Genomic DNA, 21,693 nt, shown 5'->3' with positions numbered 1-21,693 from the left:
TCAAACTTTATAAAATAGTTATCCATAAAAATTACATATTAAAATGAAAATCACATATCTCTTTTTGTCCTCTAACCAGCATGATCTATTATTAACACCAAATAACTTGCCTTACAAGTGCAGATTTTGAACCATTTTCACTTATTTCTTTAAATCTAAAAGATAATGTACACCAACTATATTATTAAATATTGATTAAACAGTTAAGTAGAAAAAAAGCCCGGCTGAGCATTGACCTATGAACCAGGAGGTCAAGGTTTGATTCCAGGTAAGGGCACATGCCCAGGTTACAGGCTCGACCCCTGTATGGGACATGCAGGAGGCAGCCAATCAATGATTCTCTTTCATGACTGATGTTTCTATTTCTCCCTCTTCCTTCTTCTCTGAAATCAATAAAAATGTACTTAAAAAAAAAACTAGACTGTGATAGAATCATAAAAGTTTTAAAGTGCTAATTTTATTTTAAATATTTATAATTAGCAAAAAATACTCTATCCTTTCTTTTAACACACATGGAAAATACATAATGTAATTCATGTTAAATTATATTTGCAGATTCAAAACTAGGTATTATTTAATATCCCCCATTGACAACATGTGTAAGATAGTATAAAACGCTATTCAGTTTTTATTAGATTTTTTATGCAATCCCAGCATGTTTCCAGTTTCAAAGCTTATCAAGTACTACAAAATACTAAAAATGTAGAACCACATGACATTAACTGTGGTGTATATTTTGGTGAAAAAATAAGTCTTTGGTCATTATCCTAAATTCTCATTCTTAAAAGCCAACTTTTCATTTCTATAACATTTTTGTTTAATATCCTATTAAAATTTCAAAAGAATAATACAATTCTAGTTTTAGATCTGTATAATTAAGATATATTTGGGTTAATATGAATCACAAAACACTAATGATAAGTGACATAATAAACTACAGTAATGGTTTAGCAACTGAAATTATTAAAAGGTGTTTGTAAATGTTTAATCACCCTTTTATAATAAAAACAAAATTGAGGACTTAGGCTCAAAATCTTATTTATACAACATTTGGTACATGAGCAACATTTTCTCACTTTAGAGTCATAATTATTCCCATATGTGTGTGTGTGTGTGTGTGTGTATGTGTGTGTGTTTTGCCAACAAAATTACGTGTATTTGGGTTAAACAAAGTATAGCCAAATTTTGTCTTTCAATACAACAAAAAGAGAAAATAGAAAACTTTAAGCCCAGACATTCTTTCCAGAAATATCTTAGTAACCATCAATAAAGAAACTCCTACTTGACTTAGCTTTGGAGATAAAGGTGCAACTACTTGGTCTAATACGTCAAGAGACACATAAGATAGAATTAGCACAATATGTATAGTCTCTTTCAGATATTAAAAACAATAAACTACTACCTTTGGCTTATCCTGCAGCATCTAAATCTCCTTTGCTATACCAACAAGAAAGCAAAACTCCCACTTTGAAGCCACAGTGAGGATATCTTCTGTGACTTCTATGTAAAATTTTCTGTCACATAATCGTATGGAGAGACTCTCACAGAATCAGATAACCCAATGGAAATGCTCAAATCACTATTATTACTTAGGAAAGTATATGATGGTAGGTAAAATGCCTCACTTCATAATTATTGATTAGTTAAAACAAAAGAACGTGAAATTTATTTTTAAAAGAGAAGAAATTAAGATGGATATTAAACTCAGACTGTTCCAGTGTGACTCACATACAATCATGGCAGACATCTGTATTTTCCTCTGGTAAAAGGCATGCCTCATCCCCGATTCCCTCTTCTTTCCACCCACTCCCCCGAAGTGGGTTTGTTCCCAAGAAAATATATTCTCATCTCAAATCTGTCTAGGGACCATAAATTAATCCAGTTTTTAAGTAATAAGTGGTTTCTGGATTGTGTTCATCAGTAGCCTATAATTCTCTGTCAGAAGGCCATCATGTAAGACTTAGTTACTAACATCTGGGAGTACACCTACAAAGGAAAACAGACAGCTAGGCCATAAAAATTTTCAAGATAGTTTTGTTAAAGCAACAAGAAAGACGTTTACTTTTTTGAAAAGAAAAAAAAACTAAGCTTGCCCTATTAGACATGTATGTAACTTGGATTTTAAAAAAGTATTGCTTATCCTCCCACAAAGCTGATACACATTTTGAAAGATGTTTTAGGCATCTCCATAAACCTTCCAAATATTTTAAAAATGCACCCTGAAAATTTTTATTTCTTGGAGAAAATGCCCTAAATATTCCTGTTAAGACTAAATAAAACAATGGTTATATTATATAAGAAAAAGTTACTATAAACAACATTCATACTATCAGTTCCACAGGACAAACATAGTGAGTAAAGATAACAGACTCCAGAATGTATGTTTATAACAGTAGCAACAGCAATAACTCCATGGCGAATTCCATTTTTCTGGCAAAATGGGAGGTTTTCTGCATTTGTCACTTGAGTACAGCTACAGAAGGATTGTCTTAGCCTGCTTTGCTTTACTCCATACCGCTGGACTATGATTTGCTTTTAAGAAAGAAATTCCATATTTGTACTGTTTGTGAATTAAATTCCATGAAAATTCCAGTAAGAAGTTTAATGCAAAACTTTTATGCCTACATATACCATCTGTGGTTCCTACATTGTTTTTGCAATAAGTGACCTTGTCAACTTTTGAAATCTACGTTACTACAATAGAAAATTCTTTCTCTTTCAAGAAGATGGAGTGAATTCTCTTTATGAATGGAAATTATCTACATAGGCAAACATAAAAATGTTCTGTGTGTATACAACTGAGTCTTCATTTCTGTTCTTATAACAAATATGTTTTAAAATAAGACCCCAAGGACAGGAAGACATTACCTACCTGCAGTGGTCTCTGCTTATCACTGCTCTTCGGAGATTTTAGTCCGCTGGTTTGCTGCTGTAAGAGAAGTTGTCTCGCTGCTTGGAGAGCCTAGGAGTAAAAAGGAAGCAACATCTAAATGTTGTTAAAGGTAAACTGAGGATCCATTACTCCCTGGTTTATAGTAATAAGCTTCAATGTATCAGAACCTCATCCAGCCCTCCTTTCTAGAGAAAATCATTAAATACTCTCTTTTTTCCTAATGTGGAAAAATTTACATAACACACATGTACAAATGTACTTAAAACCACAGAGATGGCTCTTAGCCTGCAGGAAATAAAGTTAATTTGTTTAAAGTGCTCAAAAAGGAAAAATATCACAGACTGCCTCCATAATCTCATTTCCACAAGGAACTTGTCTTTAAATGTTCAACTATAATGCTCCCTCCCTTTTAAACTATCATCCGATTTGTATTTTCATATTACAATTTTGAAGCAAAAGCATCAGACTTCAGGTGTTACCGGAAGCTGTGCTTAAATTTGACAAATCAACATCAGATTATCTTGAAAGTGAATTAATAAGAATTTTTACTAAAGATTTAAAATACTTTTTTTTTTTTTTTTTTGGTAATTGCAATTCAAGAAGAAACCTCTCCTTTGACAAAATAAAGTGCAATTTCAATGCCAAATAAAATTGAGTGGTTTTCATTTACTTTCTTAGCAAAATCAGAGAACAAAGAAATTACCACTCAACCAATCAGATTTATTTCTATGTGTGATAGAACACCAATCAAAATAGATGTTTTCATTTATTTTTATGGTTCCTTTCTAACTCAAGAAAATAAAACTTAACATAAGAAATTAATGTAAGCATGTCAATTGCTGGAAGAGAGGCAGTTTGACCATTATGCTATATAAATTAATATAAAAATTACTACCATAACAACAACATAAACTCACATATTGTGATGTTTGAAAGGTTAACAGTATAAACTAATTAAAAAAACTTTAAGAGCCTCTACGGTACAAACTCATTTTTCTCTCAACAACTGAGTTCAATGAACATTAATGATGAAATTTTCCAACACATGAAACTAAAATAAATCACGTCTTTCCTTTGTTATTCACTGTTTTAGAATGTGTGATAAAGTTTTCAAGAAGGGGAAATATTTTAGATTAATTTCCTTTTATAATAATTAAGATTCTAAGCAGAAAAAAGTACAATTTCCACTGGAATCAATGATATGGTTTTTAAGAGAGTTTCTGGTATCCATGACAACAGTTGCTTTGACAAGATGTGCATATGGCATTACACTGCCAGCTGGTGTGAACAATGTTTGAACTACTGCATTGAGATGCTGAGCAAACAGAAAAAGTTGCCATGTCTTAACCCTCAGGGAAGGCAGTCATCCCCTGATCAATTATGAAAAGACAGAAAGGAGGGCTGCTACAGTCTGGCTCCAAGCAAGTTTTCTGAGGAGGCAGGCAGACATAGAAACCAAAGTAAACAAACTGAATGCGCTCGCACCAGCTCCTAACAACATTGATTTATCTTCCCAGAGCAGGATCCGGCGTGTTTTGTAAAGCACACTTTTTGGAAACACACTCACTCAAAAAAGCTTCCTTTTTTCTTATTTTAAATGTTTCAAGTAATCAAAAGCCAACCTAAATGCTTCTAAGGATGGAACATTCCAGTGAACTTAGGCAATATTATAATAAAGTTCAGTGTGAATAAAAGACCAAATAAAAATTAATAAACACACTGCAAAACTGTTTGAAAAATTTCACTTGAGAGTCCAATAATACTACTTTCTGTTTAAAAACTAACTACAAATGATATTTTTTAAATGGAAATTACCACTGATTTAGGCTGGGTCAATATGAAAATATTGAAAAGTAATTAATTAATTTTCCTTTTGGTACCAAATCCACACAAAATTTGCCTAATATTTTTCATATAATTGTTTTCCCATTTGAGGTCTTTAGTTTATTTTGCATATACTCAGCCTTATTTAGGTTACATTTAATTCTGTAGTTATTTATTATTTCTCAAGGATTCTAATAAGGGTGGTTCAGAATCTTGAAGTTGAAATCATTGAAATAGCCCCCCTCATTTTAGTAAGTGGGGGAAACAAGTTCACAGTGCCCAGGCTTCAAGGCCAAAGTCCATCCCAGTGTGGGCTACTGTCTGTTCTGTCAAAGGAACTGTTAGATGGCAACAAAAAAACTCTAGCAAAGGAGAATGTATGGCAAGAGGGCATCCCCATTTATCAAAAACTTAGAGAGGGAACTACAATATAATATTTTATGTTTTCAATTTGTAAATGTTTGAATAGAAAAACCATTACAGAATATGTCATTTTTATGGCTAAGTGTTCCCACCATCCTTGTGTTGGACTTCATCACAGAGTCCATGAGTACATGATGGGGTGCTACTGGCCTGTAACACTCCAATCATTTGGCCAGTTATTAGTTATAAACTGAAAAATTCCAACAGTGGAAAAAACGCACCTCAGAAATCGGTTATCCTAGTTTTCACACTTTGTAGACAAGTAATCGAAGAACCAATACTGAAATGACTTGATTAAAATCACAAAGCAGTAAGAGAGTCTGGTCAGAATCTTAGACTCTCATCTGTCAAGTCCAAAACCCTATCAATTTCTGCATTTACATCCAGTCAACTCAACCCAAACAAGCAACCCAAATGGAATGAATATATGCAATACCCAATAGCTATAGAAAGACACTGGAAAATTAGACATATTAGAATTGCAGCTCATGAAAATATTGCTGGGCAAATAAATACATGTGCACTTTTGTTAAAAGAATACCACTAATAACAGAAGGCCAGGAGCTATTCGGCTAAATTATGCTTCTACTTTCAAAATATGTGTTTTGCATATGCATTTACATTTATCTTTGAAACAGTCAAGGATAATCTTTCAATACAAAAGCTTATGAAAAAGAACATCTTGCCTATTTCAACATTCTTTTTGCAGCAGTAGAGATTTGCCATAGTAAACTGAGAGGTGGGAGAACAAAAAACAATTCCTAGAGATCAGGAATGATTAGAAACTCTTAAGCATAAATCTTTTGCAGTTTGCATTTCAACCGCAGGCATTACATGACATTTTTAATTTCCAGTACTCTGGATAACACTTTAGGACTTAATTTCAGTAAACAATTGCTTAGACACTTTCAGTTCATCTTTGCAATTTATTATTGTAGTTACTCAAAACATGAAAGATTATGAGCTAACATTTCCATCAATATAAGGTGTTAAATGTCAAATTACATAGAATATTAATTTGCAAATCATCTGTCCACTTGAATTGGTAAATAGAAATTTTATATAGTAGGACCATTCATAAAGTTCTATGAGCTATTATTTATCTGATCACCTCCCGCAAAAACAAAAAGTTAATTTAGAACAAAGGGCAGGCGATTTTTGTTTTCAAATCTTTCTTTAGTATTGTCTGAGCCTGATTCAAATGAATAAGAAAGAGGTTTCTAAGGCACCCAAACCTATCCAGTTTCCAAAAACAAATTTATCTTAAATTAAGAGTACACTTTCCTTAATGAAGTTATTTATTTATAGGAAAGCTAAAGAAAACTAAGATAGGACAGTTTTAAACTTGTAATCTGATTAAACCAAATATTTTGAAAATAACAAAAAGCTGTGTAATAGATTAAACATATACTGTTGTTGTTGTTAGGTTGCAAGGGTGTGGAAATGCACGTTTTCCAGAATTCAGTGCATTTTGCTCTAAAATATTTATTAAAAACACCATTCTTAATAGTTATTGTATAATTTCAAATAAGCACAAATGTTTAAGAAAAGTAAGACTTAAGCATATCACTCTTCTACAATAGTAATAACTTTATGCTCATTATGAACATCATAGAAAAAGAATAATTCTAATAAGTAAGTTATTATGAGAAATAAGAGTGAAAAACCTTTGTTTTTCTTCTTGAGGAACACTGAAAACATTATGTTTTTTTTCATCTTGAAAAACATAGAAATAAAATTGTTTGTGAATAGCTTAGAAAAGCTCAGTTAAACCAAAAATGTGGAGTACCCTAAGCTTTATAAATAGCTTCTTTTTTTTTTCAAAGTAAATATATGTATATTTGGGGGGGAAACAGACATCACTCATATCTCTCCCCATAAAAATAGGAATGCTTAACCTATCAGCCTGTTGCATTTGAGACATTAAAATGAAAAATGACATCTACACCCATTAATATCTTCAATGTATAAACAGCACAGCATGACACATTCTTGAGAGCTGAAGGCCACAAAATCTCTCTGAAACATAAATAACAAAGCACTCAGAAGCATATTTGATGTTGATATTCATCTCTGAGAAAAACACTGCTGCCTAGGCTTTTTATGAAAACAGATGCAGCCCAAATGGGTCTCCTGTAATTGGTTTCAGATAGCGAGGTTAGGAGAAATGTGATACAAGACATGATTATGTGGAACAGGCGGAACAAGAATGTTTACACAGGCACTCCCTAGTCATCCTGACAAGGGTGTATACTGTGCAGATAACCAGGACAACAACAACAAAAATTTGCCAGCAGGTCCTCCAATATTTTCCTCTTCATACTCACATAGGACATCTTGAATGTGTCACTTTAAATATATATCTCTTTTGATTTTTTACAGAGAGGAACAGGGAGGGATAGAGAGCTAGAAACATTGATGAGAGAGAGTCATCTACCAGCTGCCTCCTGCACACCCCCTACGGGGGATGTACCGCAACCATGTACATGCCCTTGACCGAAATCGAACCCGGGATCCTTCAGTCTGCAGACCTACACTCTATCGACTGAGCCAAACCGGTTTTGGCTAACGTGTCACTTTAAATGATGAACAAAGCATGAGTTTTCCAATAGAATTTCATTTTCTAAGTATTTTCACAATTGTGGTTGTTAAAAAATTATTTTCAGATCCTGCACAAAGGATATTAATTCCTATTCTGTTTGGTCGCTCTTCATATTATGTTCCCGCTAAAAAGAATTTACTGATAAATGTAATCATAAGTCTCATAATGCTATTTAATAGGAGAAAATTAATCATCTAATTGTCATAACCTATTTTCAAACAGCAATCTATCAGAGTGAAATGATGCATCTGTAGCTATTGACCTTCCGTTTTATCATGCCTGATACATAATTAGACTAAATTTGTTTGCGAGGGAAGCTAATTACTAGAAAATATTTTTGAAAATAATTATTTTTGTTTTACAGTGTATTTTACATGAAGTTAAAGAATAAATGTGTGGCTATATGGTGTTTGTATTGAGAACCACTATAGAGGCCAAAGTGAGAAGCTGAGATCATTTACTTTATGGTACTATAACAAGAGTGAGAAGCTCATTGTAAAGCATCCTGTTTACCATTCAAATGGCAGGCTATTCTGGCTTAGCATTCATGAGGTAAATCCAAAATGGAGACCATCAAGATATTTAATATGTGATGGAATGGATCCTCAAATCATCCTCAGAATTTATAACAAAGTTCTTAAGGTTCAAATCCAAACCCAGTACTCCATGTACCCCTGTATATCTCCAGACTTCCAGATGAGCTCAGAAACTCTCCCACAAAATAATCTGTGAGTTAACTAAATAATGTCTGAGACAGGTCTTGATTTTTCAGGTCTTAAGTCATACATTCAGTTCAATGGGATAAATACATTCTCTTCATCAGAGCTGAGGTTCTACAGACTGCAGAAAATAATACTATATAGCCTGGTATTCATATCTTTTTTTTCATCATTATTCTGCAAATGATAATACATTTCTAATAGAATACTTGTAAAGAAAATTTAATATAATCTATAGCAATACTAAATAAAATTTGTGTTCACATATTAAGGAATTCTACCCAACTTTAAAATTCCCAGTATAAAAGGTAACAAATTTTATTAAAATTGGAACTAATTTTATTAAAATTAATAGTCTTAAAACATCTATTTTTTATGGTATATGTTTCATAAAGGACATGGTTTATGTGAATTTTCTCCATTATTTCCCTTTCTGCTATAAAATATTTTGTTATTCTTCTCAAATTACTTTAGATTTATTTTTGTTTCTCACATACTTTAACAGATACTTTTTCTTATTATAAGACCAATAGTCATCTTTTGTTTCTATAAGGATTAAAGATTCATTACTATCATAATTTAAATTGACATATTAGATATTAACTGAAAATACATGCTAAGAAATCATATCTACAATTAAACTATTATTTAAATGCTATATTCTGGATTTCCCCTGCATTTGAAAAGATTACAATAAAAATAAAACATACCAAAAATTACTTGTAAGTAAAATTTCTTTTGTGCAAGTATGTTCCAGGACCAAGCAAAGAACTAAGCATTGCATAGGAGGTGAGCTTACCATACATTAAGAAACATCTCGATGGATGTCCAAAAGCCATACAAATGTTTTTAAAACATTTCAGGAGTCTATAAGTAAAATAAAAATAAATTATTTGGGGAGTTCAGATAAATTTTTATAGGGAAATAACATTTGGGCTGACCTTATAGAAGAAATGGATCATCTTGTGGAGATGGCAGAACTTGGCCATCATAGGTCGAAGCAAAGAAAATGTGGGGTCATAAACAATGAAAAGAATTTATATTGAATAGAGCATATTATCGGTTTAGGAGCTAGAAACACCCTGAGACAGGTTGGTTGGTTGGTTGGAGCTAATTATGAATTAACTAAACAATAAGTGGTAAAGCGTCTTGACATTATTGAAAAGAGACAAATGGTGCTGAATCTGAAAATGATGGGAATAAGTGTAGGCCAGGACAATACTGAAGTCGTGCTGTGAAGGATAAATGAGAAGTGATGAAAAGAGGAAGAAAACATATGAGATAAAAAACCATGAACAGGTATGTGCAACTGTCCAAGTAAGAGAACAAGAGTAATAAGAATCACTTTAGTTGAATATAAGAGTCACAAAAGGAATGTAAAAGTATAACTAGCAGGACTTAGTAACTGGATATGGAGTAAAGTCTAGGAAGGAATAAATAATGACTTCAGAATTTTAAGTCAAGGATAACTGGGGAATAGTTGTGCCACTTTTGAAAAGGGGAAAATCAGGTTACAAAACCATGATTTTGGAGAGATGATGCTGTTGTTTGCCTGCTGGCAGAATAACCAAGACTTTTCTTTAATAGATACTACTAATGCAGAGCTCCAGATTGAGGGTAATCAGGCTGACAAAGGATTCCTAAAAGTAAGAGGTTAGCTAATAAGACAGAGGGACAGTATTAGATTTCTGATAAAGAGAATAAAGAGAAGACTCAGGGGCCAAAACTTGAAAAACATCTACATTTTGTTGAGAGGACATTAGGATATGAGTAAAAATGAAAGACAATGAATGGAAAAGATAGCTTAGTCACTGAAGTAAAAAAGACCTCTGGAAAAATGTTGAATATAGGATTATTACATGAGCCAGCAATTCCATTCTTAGATACATACCCAAGAGAAATAAAAACACTTGTCCACACAAACAGTTGTACATAACACCTTCACTCCTAATAACCAAAAAGTAAAAATAACCAAAATATCTATCAACTGATAAATAAATAAACAAAATGTAGTCTTTCCACCGAGGGAAATATTATTCAGCCATACAAGAGAATGAAGCACTTATATATTCTATAGCATGGATGAACCTTGAAAGAAATTATGCTGAGTGAAAGAAGTCAGTCATAAAAACTATACATTATATAATCCATTGATATCAAAGGCCTTAATAGGCAAATCCATAGGAAAAAAATACATTAGTTTTTGCCAAGGAGAATGACAAGTGTGAATATACTAATAATCACTAAATTGTATACTTTATAAGGATAAGTTGTATGGTATGTAAATTATGCTTATTAAAGCTGGTATTTATTTAAATGAAAGAATGTGATGTTAATTGTATCTCGATAATACCTGGGAAAAAAGGAAATAAGAAATATTAGAAAAAATTTTGTAGACAGAAGATGGATGGTGTTCTCAAACACCAAAAACCCAAAGAGGTTAATGAAAGTTTTTAAATGATCTGATCATTTTCATAACTTATTGGTTCCACAGAGTATTGACTTAGAAGTTAGATTGCACACAATTACTGGGGAATAAATGGAGGAAAACCTTTGCCACAAATGCAAACAATCTATACTAATAATAGAGAGATATGCAAATTATCTGTTACTGTGTCATGTCAGGACCCAATCAACAGGCTGCTTCCTTGCCCTCTGCTCAGGCAGCTGCAAGGCTTGGGGTAGGATAGAATATGATAGGAGGGGATAAGAAAGGAGAGGGAGAGGAAGGCAGACAGGCAGAGAGGAAAAACAGAAATACCAAAAGGTAATAAGAGGCAGACAAAGGATTGGTAAAGAGAAGGAAATGCAGGGCTGCACTAGGAGGGGAGAGGTAAAGATAAAGGAAAGAAGGAATGTGGGGAGGGAAGGAAGGTAGAAGAAAAATGGGAAGAAGGATGATGGAACAGAAGTAGGAAATAAGGAGGAAAGAAAAGTTTATAAATGATGACTCGGTAGAAAAAGTGTTACATAAAGGAGAGAGAAAAAAATTGAGTGAGAGGGAGAAGCCAAAGGAAGTCAAACACAATTGTGTGTGAAGGGGATAAGATTAAAAAAATAATAAGTTAATAGGGGTGACCAGGCTAGTAGGGGAGGATAGTTAGGGGTGACCAGACCAAGAGGGGAGGGCATTTAGGGAAATCAGGCAGGCAGGCAGAGTAGTTAGGGCAAGCAGGAAGATGAGTGGTTAGGAACCAGAGGTCCTGGATTGCAAGAGGGATGTCCAACTACCAGTTGGATATCCCCCGAGGGCTCCCAAATTGGAGAGAGGGCAGGTCGGGCTGAGGAAACTCCTCATGAAAACAAATTTTATCCAGTGGGCCACTACTTCTTTTATAAATTCTGTGGAGACCAAAATAGACTCTGGTTTGAGGACTTTGATTTGTTTGTTGTTTCAAATAAAGAAAACCTAATGATGAGCTAATAGATCAGGAGAAACTAAAGTTGTAATATAGACTTGAGAAAGTCACTAACGGGGATGGAAAGGGCCTCACTGGAGCATCTGGAGCAAAGGAAAGCTTTGTGGGAGCAGAAACATCAGCCGCCGGGACGGGCTGAGGGAGGAGAGGTAACGTTGCCATGCAGCAGTAGGAAGAGGAGAAAGTTCACAATGATGGTCTCAACTCAGGAAGCTAAGGAAGTGTGGTTATCCAGAGAGAGACCAAAATTGCCTGAGAAACAAGGTGATCCCTCACTTCCATTCCTGTACTGAGAAATAGAGCTGGTGGAGTAAACATGGATCTTTCACACTGTGTTGGAGTATGACATGTGCTCTCACAGACACTGGTGACTTAAATATATAAGTGTCTTCTGCAGGGCTGCCTCTGAGCCAGATAGGAGCTGCCTCCTTCTCCACTGCTCAGTCACATTTTCTCTACACTTTTAGCCCGGCCAAAAAGCCTGGCACCTCCAATTACAGCAGTATGTGGGGTGCTGTTGTGCATTCTGAAAAACACAACAGCAACAACAAACGGTTACCTTCAGTTTTTTAAAAGACTTCCAAATAAAATACATGTATATATTTTATTGTGCAACTAGGAGAGAAAATAGGACATAACGATATTACCTAGATTTCAGAAGACATTCTTCTGCCTTTTTAATTGAGGAACTTGGGCTACAGCACTTACTTAATCATAATAAGCCTTAATTTTCTTGGCTCTTAAATGTGGTTAGTAATGTTTACCTTTGCATATAGGTCATTGCTGAAACAGAGAAGATAATATATTTCAAGATATTTTAAAAGCTAAAAGTATAAAGTAGTAGTATTTCAAGTGAAGACTTGAAATCACTATATATAACTCCTCCAGCAGGTATGTTCTTGTATGTGTAAGTGCCGGTCAATTGAGATGGATTCTTGATTTTTAACTTTATAGTGACTTTTATAAATAGATATATGCATTTTAACTAATGGGCCTGGCATACTGTAATTGGTAAAAATTTACCTCAATACCTAGTTCGTTTTTCACAATCTGTTCAAGTAGAAAAATGTCCCATTAGCTAGGAAGCATACCTGAATAGCTTTATGTCTGTCATACTTTACAACATTGTATTTTAATCTCCTCTGAGACTGAGTGAAAGAGTTTATAACTATCTGAGTGTACTGGCCAGCTACACCCTCTCCTCCCCGGGTCACCATCACCACATCTGCATGAATATACACATACACTACATACCCTACTCTACAGGATCATCTGCCTCAAGGGTCCGTTACTATAATAAGAAAGATAAAAAGCATCTTTAGGATCACCACAGTGCACTGCCAGAAAGTGCTGTATTCCATTAAAAATAATTACAAAAAGTGGCTATGGGGTTTCACCAAAAACGAAAAGGAAGAAAGAAAACTAATGCGCAGTAAGGGCTCATTGTATGCCAGCCGAATTCTAAATGCTGGACATACTATTTCAATTCGCTCCCAGAGCAGCTTCCTTCTAACAGAGATGCCTGTGCTGAAGCTCAGAGTGTTTGGTTGTATGGCCAAGCTGCTTCGCATCCTTGAAATGGCACAGAGATCCGAAGGACCCTCTGCTTGACTTTGAAGCTCGCGCCCTTTCTATAAGGAGCAGCCAAGAAGAGCGTACCATGGAAGAAACTTTTACACAGTAAAAGGCTTAAGTCGAAACTTCTCGGGGAATGAAGAAAACCAAATATATTCCAAGTCACTCAAATGACATTACTAATTGTGTCAGCTAAACCAACATGAAGAATTCCAAGATCTTAGTAACATTTCATGAGGAGAATTAGACATAGAAGCTCACATACTAAAAGGATTTTACTACCCTTAAAAATAGTGTATTTGAAGATAATAAAGCACTGGATTCAGGATGTTGGTTATAGACAAGAAACCAATATTAAAGACGTTAACTTTTCTAATAGAGAGAGAGGAAGGGGGAGGGATAGAGAGATAGAAACACTAGTGGGAGAGAAACATCATGGATTGGTTGCCACCTGCATATCCCCTCTTGGGGATCTGGAATACTCGAGCTTCCTGCAATTGAGACACAGACAAGACAAATGCAAAACTTTGTTTCTCTGTCTCCCCCCGCTCCCGACCCCCCAGTTCTCATCCCTCAGCAAGGATGAGAATCTGTAGCTAGGAACCCAGAGGCAAAGACTATGGCCCCACCTGTCACCAAGGGAAGAAAATACTTCAGCAAATCTAAAGGAAACAGCCTTGAGGCAGAGCACCTCTGCTTAGGTAACCCAAAAGCTAACCAAACTAGTCCCAGAGGCAGAAAGAGAAGGTGAGAACAAAACTGTCTGAGGAGAGACAGTGCTTGATTAGTTCAGGGGCAGACACAGTGGGTGCAGACCTCTGAGGAAAAGCCCCTAAAGCTGAGGTTAGAGTGTTCCTAGAAACACAATGACAGAGTCGCCAGAGGCTTCAGAAATTCTAAGTCCTGTTTCTTTATTGATTAAGGTATTACATATCTGTCCTTATTCCCCTATGCCCCCCCGCCCCACTCAGGCTCACCGCCCCCTGGTGTCTGTGTCCACTGGTTAGGCTGATACGCATGCATATAAGTCCTCCAAGTTCTAACCCAGCATCATTCCAAGTTTCCCGAAGACCTCATCTCTGTCAGTGATGAACTCTGAATAAATCCCTTCCTCAACCAGTCTGCTAATGACGCACTGCAATTATTCAAAAAATATTGATTGAATAGAGCTGAGAATGCTCTGTTTATATTACAATGGATTATTTAGGCTGTGTTATTCAGAAGGTGAGTAATAATGTGCAATACATTTTATTTATTTACTTATTATTTTAAAAAATATATTTTACTGATTTTTTTTTTTTTTTTTTACAGAGAGGAAGAGAGAGGGATAGAGAGTTAGAAACCTCAGTGAGAAACATTGATCAGCTGCCTCCTGCACACTCTGCACTGGGATGTGCCAGCAACCAAGGTACATGCCCTTGACCGGAATCGAACCTGGGACCTTTCAGTCCGCAGGCTAGCCACTGAGCCAAACCAGTTTCGGCAGCAATACATTTTAAAACTAATTAGCAAAGACAGATTGCAGAGATCTTGGGCAAATTCACTTTAGCAAAGAACCCAGGGTTTTTCCAGTTTATGTTTCAGCTATTATGGAGCTTAGGTTAGATTATTTTCAGTATATAAAGTGGTAAATTGTAGTTATTATAAGATATAGATAATACCAGCTCCAGAAATAAGGGATAGAAAGTCCCAGTGGCCTATGTGAAGAATATATATATATATATATATATATATATATATATAATCCAAATCCAAGGAGCAAGTTTCTGCATCCTGGTTTATCACAAGCAGTAAAAAAATATAAATCATCAGATAACCTTATTTGTTTGGTGAATATATTTAATTACCCTTAATATATAGTATTATAGGCTTCCTAAGGGCTAGAAATGTTTCTCTCTCTTTTTTCCATTTTTTTACTTTTTATAAAAATGGATTGTATTGCAGCATAGTTTGCATCCAATATGCTTTTAACATTTTAACAGAGGTTGCAAACACTTTACATCTTACACAACTACAGCACACACGATATCAAAACCAGGAAATTGATATTAGTACAGTGTAGGTGTATACTCTTTATCACATATTAAATTCATGTAACCACTAAGTCAGTCAAGAGGCAGAAGTGTCCCATCACCACAAAGACCCCCTTAGAGTCACCCTGCTCTGTGTTGGCCTCAGCCTAAGGCCAGTGACGCTATGAGCTGAACATGCCTGGGGCCCTCCCTGAGCCTGTGCTGCTGGTGTGAACACCCAGGTATTTCTCCCTTCAGAGCCAGAGCTGTGCCTGAACTGGTCCTTGGTTCTTATAGGACACACCACAGCAACACCATCAAGAAACTTTGAAAAGACAAGGTCTATTTACTCACTAGTCTTGAAGGCTACAAGGCACACTCAGGACCAGAAGGTGAGGCCATGGGAAGGAAAGGAACCAAAGAAGGAGGGAGGGAGGGAGGGAGGGAGGGAGGGAGGGAGGGAGGGAGGGAGGGAGGGAGGGAGGGAGGGAAGGAGGGAGGGAGGGAAGGGAGGGAGGGAGGAGGAGGAGGAGAAGGAGGAGGAGGAGGAGGAGGAGGAGGAGGAGGAGGAGGAGGAGGAGGAGGAGGAGGAGGAGGAGGAGGAGGAGGGAGGAGGAGAAGGAGGGAAGAGGAGAGACCACTGACCTGGGAATCTGCCTTCATTGGGGTTGAGGGTGTCTTGCCTGGGTTTTCTTAGGTTCATGCTTTCAGAAATGAATGGCCTCATAGAATGTGTTAGGAAGTATTGCCTCTTCATTTTTTGGAAGAGTTTGAGAAGGATAAATCTCCTTTGAGTGTTTGCTAGAACTCACTGGTGAAACCTAGACTTTTGCTTTTTGGGAGATTTTTTTATGGTTGTTTCAATTTCCTAATTGTTGACTGGTCTACTTGGATTTTCCAATTCGTCATGATTTAAAGGTTATATATTTCTAGGAATTTATCCATTTCTTCGAATTTATTGAATTCAGTGGCATATAGTCTTTTATAATATTCTAGTATGGTCCTCTGTGTATGTGATGTCTGTGGTGACTTCTCCTTCATTTCTGACTTTATTTATATGAGTCTTTCCCCTTTTTTCATTAGTGTGTCTCATCAGGGGTTTGTCAATTTTAGTAATCTTTTTGAAGAGGAGATCTTTGTTTTATTGATTTTCTTGTAGAGTCATTTTGTTCTCTGTTTCATTAAATTCTGCTCTAATTGTTATGATTTCTTTTCTTTAGCTGATGTTGGGTTGCTTTTGTTTTTCTTTTTCTAGAACTTTAGGATGCGATATTAGGTCGTTTACTTAGGATTTCTCTTGTTTATTGAGATAGGTCTGCAATGATATACACTTCCCTCTTGCTACTACTTTTGCTGTGCTCCAGAGGTTTTGATATGTTGTGTTGTCATTCCCATTTGTTTCTAGATGTCAGCTAAACCAAGATGAAGAATTCATATATCTTTTTATATCATCTTTTATTTCTCCTTTGACCCAGTTATTTTTAGTAGTAGGTTTTTTTATTTATTTTTTTTAATCTCCATGAATTTGTGGGTTTCTTTGCTTCCTCTTTGCCATTGATTTCTAATTTCAAGGCATTGTGGTCAGATAATATGCTAGGTATAATTTCAATCTTCTTCTGACTTTGTTGATGCTAGTTCTGTGACCCAACATGGTGGTCTATCCTTGAGAATGGTCCATGTGAGCTTCAGAAGAATGTATAATCTAATGTTCTGGGATAAAGTGTTCTGTAATTGTCAATTATGTCCATTTGATCTAGTGTTTAGTTTAAGGGCAGTATTTCTTTATTGATGTTCTGTGTGGTTGATCTGTGTAGAGCTGTCATTGGCATATTAGGGTCTCCAACTATGATTGTGTTTTGACCTGTATCTTCCTTTAGTTCTGTGAGTAGCTTTTTCATATAATTTGATGCTCCCTGATTGGGTACATATATATTAAGAAATGTTATGTTTTCTTGATGTAATGTTCCCGTTAGCATTGCAAAGTGTCCATTTTTGTCTCTTGTTACCTTTAAATCTATTTTGTTACATATAAATATGGCTACATCTGCTTTTTTGTGGTTTCCTATGGTCATTTTATGTTTTGTTTTGGGGTAGCTCTGTGCTTCCATTGGCTGTCTGCATTTTCCTCCTTTCTTGTTTGCCCATTTATTCCTGGATGCCCGCCTTTGGGTGTTTCAGTGCGCAGATCTCTCAGGCATGCATCTGTGTGAGCAGATATTTCTTTGTTGAATTATAGTTAACTTGTTGAAATGCTAAGAGAAGAGGAAAATCTGCACCCTTAGTCTGTTATTCCTCTGATGACACTTAGAAATGTTTCTAAAAATCATTCTGACCCCAAGAATGCACATGTGAGATGAATGAGAAAGAAAACATGAGCCATGTAGACCCATCTAGAACAAAAGATTCACATAGGATCAAAATAAAGAGATAGGAAACAACAACAACATGCAAATGGAATAAAAAAAACAAAACAAAACAAAATAAGGATAACAATACTTATATCTGACAAAATAGACTTCAAATATAGGCCATAACAAAAGACATAGAAGGTCATACATATTACTAAAGGGATTGATCCACCAAGAGGATATAACCTTGGGAACGATATGTGCACCCAATATAGGAGCACATAAATGTAAAAAGAAACAAATAAAAAGAAAACACAAACAACAACAACAACAAAAAACCTCTTGGAGGATATAAAGAGTGAAATATACAGCAATACAATCATAGTAGGAAACTTTAACACCCCACTGACTTCACTGGTAGATCTTTTAGACAAAAAAGTCAATAAAACAACGGTGACTCTAAATAACACAATAGATCAGATGGTTCTAATTGACAATTACAGAAGTTTTCACCCTATAGTTGCAGAATATACATTCTTTTCACATACATATAGAATATTTTCAAAGCTAGACCACATGTTCAGACATAAAACAAGTCTCTACAAATTCAAGAAGACTGAAATAATATCAAGCATCTTCTAGAATCACAGTGGCATGTAATAAGAAATCAACTACAATAAAACACTCCAAAACATTCAAATGCATGATGGCTAAATAGCATGTAATTAAACAAGGAGTAGGTTAGGAATGAGAACAAGAAAAAAAATTAAAACTTCCTGTAAACAAATGAAAATGAAATGCACAACAACCCAAAATCTATGAGACACAGCTAAAGCCTTGAAAGGAGGTTTATAGAATACAGGTTTACCTCAAAAAAACAAGGAAAAGTATTAATGAACTATAAAACCCTACAAATAAAAAAACAACAATAATGGCCTAGAGTATGTAGAAGGAAGAAAATAATAAAGGTCAGAGCAAAAATAAATGATATAGAAACTAAAACACACACACACACACAAAAACCCCACAAACAATAGAAAAGATCAATAAAACCAATAGCTCATTCTTTGAAAAAGATGAAAAAAAGATTGATGAACCATTAGCCAGATTCATCAAGAAACAGAGAAGAACAAAATAGAATCAGAAACAAAAGAGTTGAAGTTAATAACTGACACCAAAAAATACAAAGGATTATAAGAAAATATTACAAACAATGGTATGTCAACATATTGGACAATTTCTAGAAACATACAATGTTCAAAAACTAAATAAGAAAGAACCAGAACATTTGAATAGAGTAATAATAATGGATGAAATTGAAGCTATAATGAAAAACAAATAAACAAACACAAAAATACTCCCAGGAAACAAAAGTCTTAGACCACATGTCTTCACAGTTGAATTTTACCAAACATTCAAAGAACTAACACCTACCCTCCTCAAACTATTACAAAAAAAATCAAGAGGAAAGAAGACTCCCATGCTCTTTTTATGAGGCCAGCAATTCCAGATAAACACACGACAAAGAAAGAAAATTACAGACCAATATCTCTGATGAACATTGATGCCCAAATCCTTTACAAAATATTAGCAAATCGAATCAAGTAATACAGTAAAAAAAATTATCCACCATGAGCAAGTGGGATTTATCCCAAGGACATAAAATTGGTATCATATTCACTAATCAATAAATGTGATATATCACCTAAACAAAATAAAAGATAAAAATCATATGACTTTATGATCAGAAAAAGCATTTGACAAAATCAGCATTAATTTTAAATAAAAACTCTCAGGAAACTGGGAATATAGGGATAATTTTTCAACATGATAGAGGTAAAATATGACAAAGATATGGCCAACAATATACTTAATTGGCATAAACTAAAAGTGTTTCCTTTAAGAACTGGAACAAGACAGGAATGTCTGCTTTCACAACTCTTATTAAATATAGTACTGGAAGTCTTAGCCATAGCAATCAGACAAGAAGAAGAAATAAGAGGCATCCAAATTGGAAAGGAGTAAGTGAAAATGTCCTTATTCACCGATGACATGATATTGTACAAAGAAAACACTAAAGACTCCATCAAAAACTGCTAGATTTAATAAATGAATTTGTCAAAGTAGAAGGATCCTAAATTAACATCCATAAATTGATGATATTTTATCCTATATAATAAAAGCCTAATATACTAAGCATCTGGTAGTGTGGTCAGCCATTCAACCAATCAAAGTGTAATATCCTAATATGCTAAGGCTGCCCAACCACTCGCTATGATGTGCACTGACCACTAGGGGGAAGATGCTCTGACTGGTAAGTTAGCTTGCATCTGGGGTCCAGCCATTTGGGTCTGAGTGAGAAGGGCCAGACATGCCCTGGAGCCCTCCTATGGTCCCTCCCTGGCTGGCCAACCTCCCATGTCCCTCCCCAGCCACAATTGTGCACTGGTGGGGTCCATTGGCCTGGCTTGCATCCTCTCACAATCCAGGACCCTTCCGGGGATGTTGGAGGGCTGGTTTTGGCCCTATCCTGCAGGCCAGGCTGAGGGAGCCCACTGGTTCATGAATTTGTGCACCCAGCCTCTAGTATACTAAGGTAAAAGACCTGAACTTGTAAAACTATAGGACACTGAAATAAGAAACAGTGAAAGATACAAACACATGGAAGATATTCTGTGTTTGAAGTCTAAATCCCTATTAAATTACCAAATGGCATATTTCACAAAGCTAGAGCCAATACTCCAAAAAATTTATATGGAACCAAAGAAGACCCCAAAGAGCCACAACAATCTTGAGAAAGAAGAAAGAAAGAGGGATCACAATACCAGATATCAAATTATAATACAAAGTCATTGTAATCATAACAGGTATTAGAATAAGAACAGGCACCCATAGATCAATGGAACAGAGAACCTGGAAACCAACCCAAGCCATTATGTTCAATTAATATTTGACAAAGGAGGCAAGAACGTACAATGAAGTCAAAACAGTCTCTTCAAAAAATGCTGTTGGGAAAATTGGATAGATACATGCAAAAAAAAAAAAAAGGAAAAAAGAAACTAATTCACCAACTTACACGATACACAAAAATAATCTCAAAATAGATAAAAGACTTAAGTGTTAAGTTGTGAACCCATAGGCAGCAAATCTCAGATACTTCTCATAGCAATATGTCTGCTAGTAAATATCCTAGGGCAAGAGAAACAAAGGAAAAAATGGTACTACATCAAAATAAAAAAGCTTTTGTACAGCTAAAGAAACTATCAACAAAATGCAAAGGGATCCCATTGTATGGGAGAACAATGCTACATCTCATAAGGGGTTAATTACTAAAATATTTATTAAAAAAACTCATACAACTTAACAAAAGGAATACAAATAATCAGATTAAAAAATGGGCAAAGAACCTACACTTTGGATATACATGAGGAAAAATGTTCAAAGTCACCAATCATCTGAGAGATGCAAATTAAAATGACTGAATATTATCTCACACTGACCAGAATGTCTGCCATCAACAAATCAACAAATGACAAGTGCTGGTGAGAATGTGGAGAAAAGGGAACCCCAGCACACTGCTGGTGTGAATAAAAGTGGGTTCAGCCATTGTGGAAGACAGTATGTACTTTCCTTGAACAACTAATAATGAAACTGCCATTTGACCCAGTTATCCCACTTCTAGTAATATATCCTAAGGAACCCGAAATACCAATCAGAAAGAACATATACACCCTTATGTAGATAGCAGTGCTATTTATAATAGCAAAGATCTGGAAATAACTTAAGTGCTCATCAGGAGATCGATAATAATTAAATTGAAATATGCTAATTAGACCAGCCTGCCAATCAGAGAAATGACTGTCCAACGATCTTTTGGA

The 21,693-nt window shown here is 35.2% G+C and overlaps 1 protein-coding gene across 1 annotated transcript in view; it reads right to left on the bottom strand.

The window, feature by feature from the left end:
• The window catches only part of FOXP2 (forkhead box P2), a 493,504-nt gene that overhangs the window by 158,912 nt on the left and 312,899 nt on the right, over nucleotides 1–21,693 (bottom strand). The window contains exon 4 of the mRNA XM_036424830.2: nucleotides 2,873–2,962. Coding sequence (XP_036280723.1) covers nucleotides 2,873–2,962 — 90 coding nt within the window. The remainder of the gene's footprint in view (nucleotides 1–2,872; nucleotides 2,963–21,693) is intronic.

The sequence above is a fragment of the Pipistrellus kuhlii genome, unplaced genomic scaffold (assembly GCF_014108245.1).
Source record: "Pipistrellus kuhlii isolate mPipKuh1 unplaced genomic scaffold, mPipKuh1.p scaffold_m20_p_10, whole genome shotgun sequence".
Lineage (NCBI taxonomy): Eukaryota > Metazoa > Chordata > Mammalia > Chiroptera > Vespertilionidae > Pipistrellus > Pipistrellus kuhlii.
The sequence above is the reverse complement of the archived record's forward strand: the minus strand, read 5'-3'. Positions and strand labels throughout refer to the sequence as shown.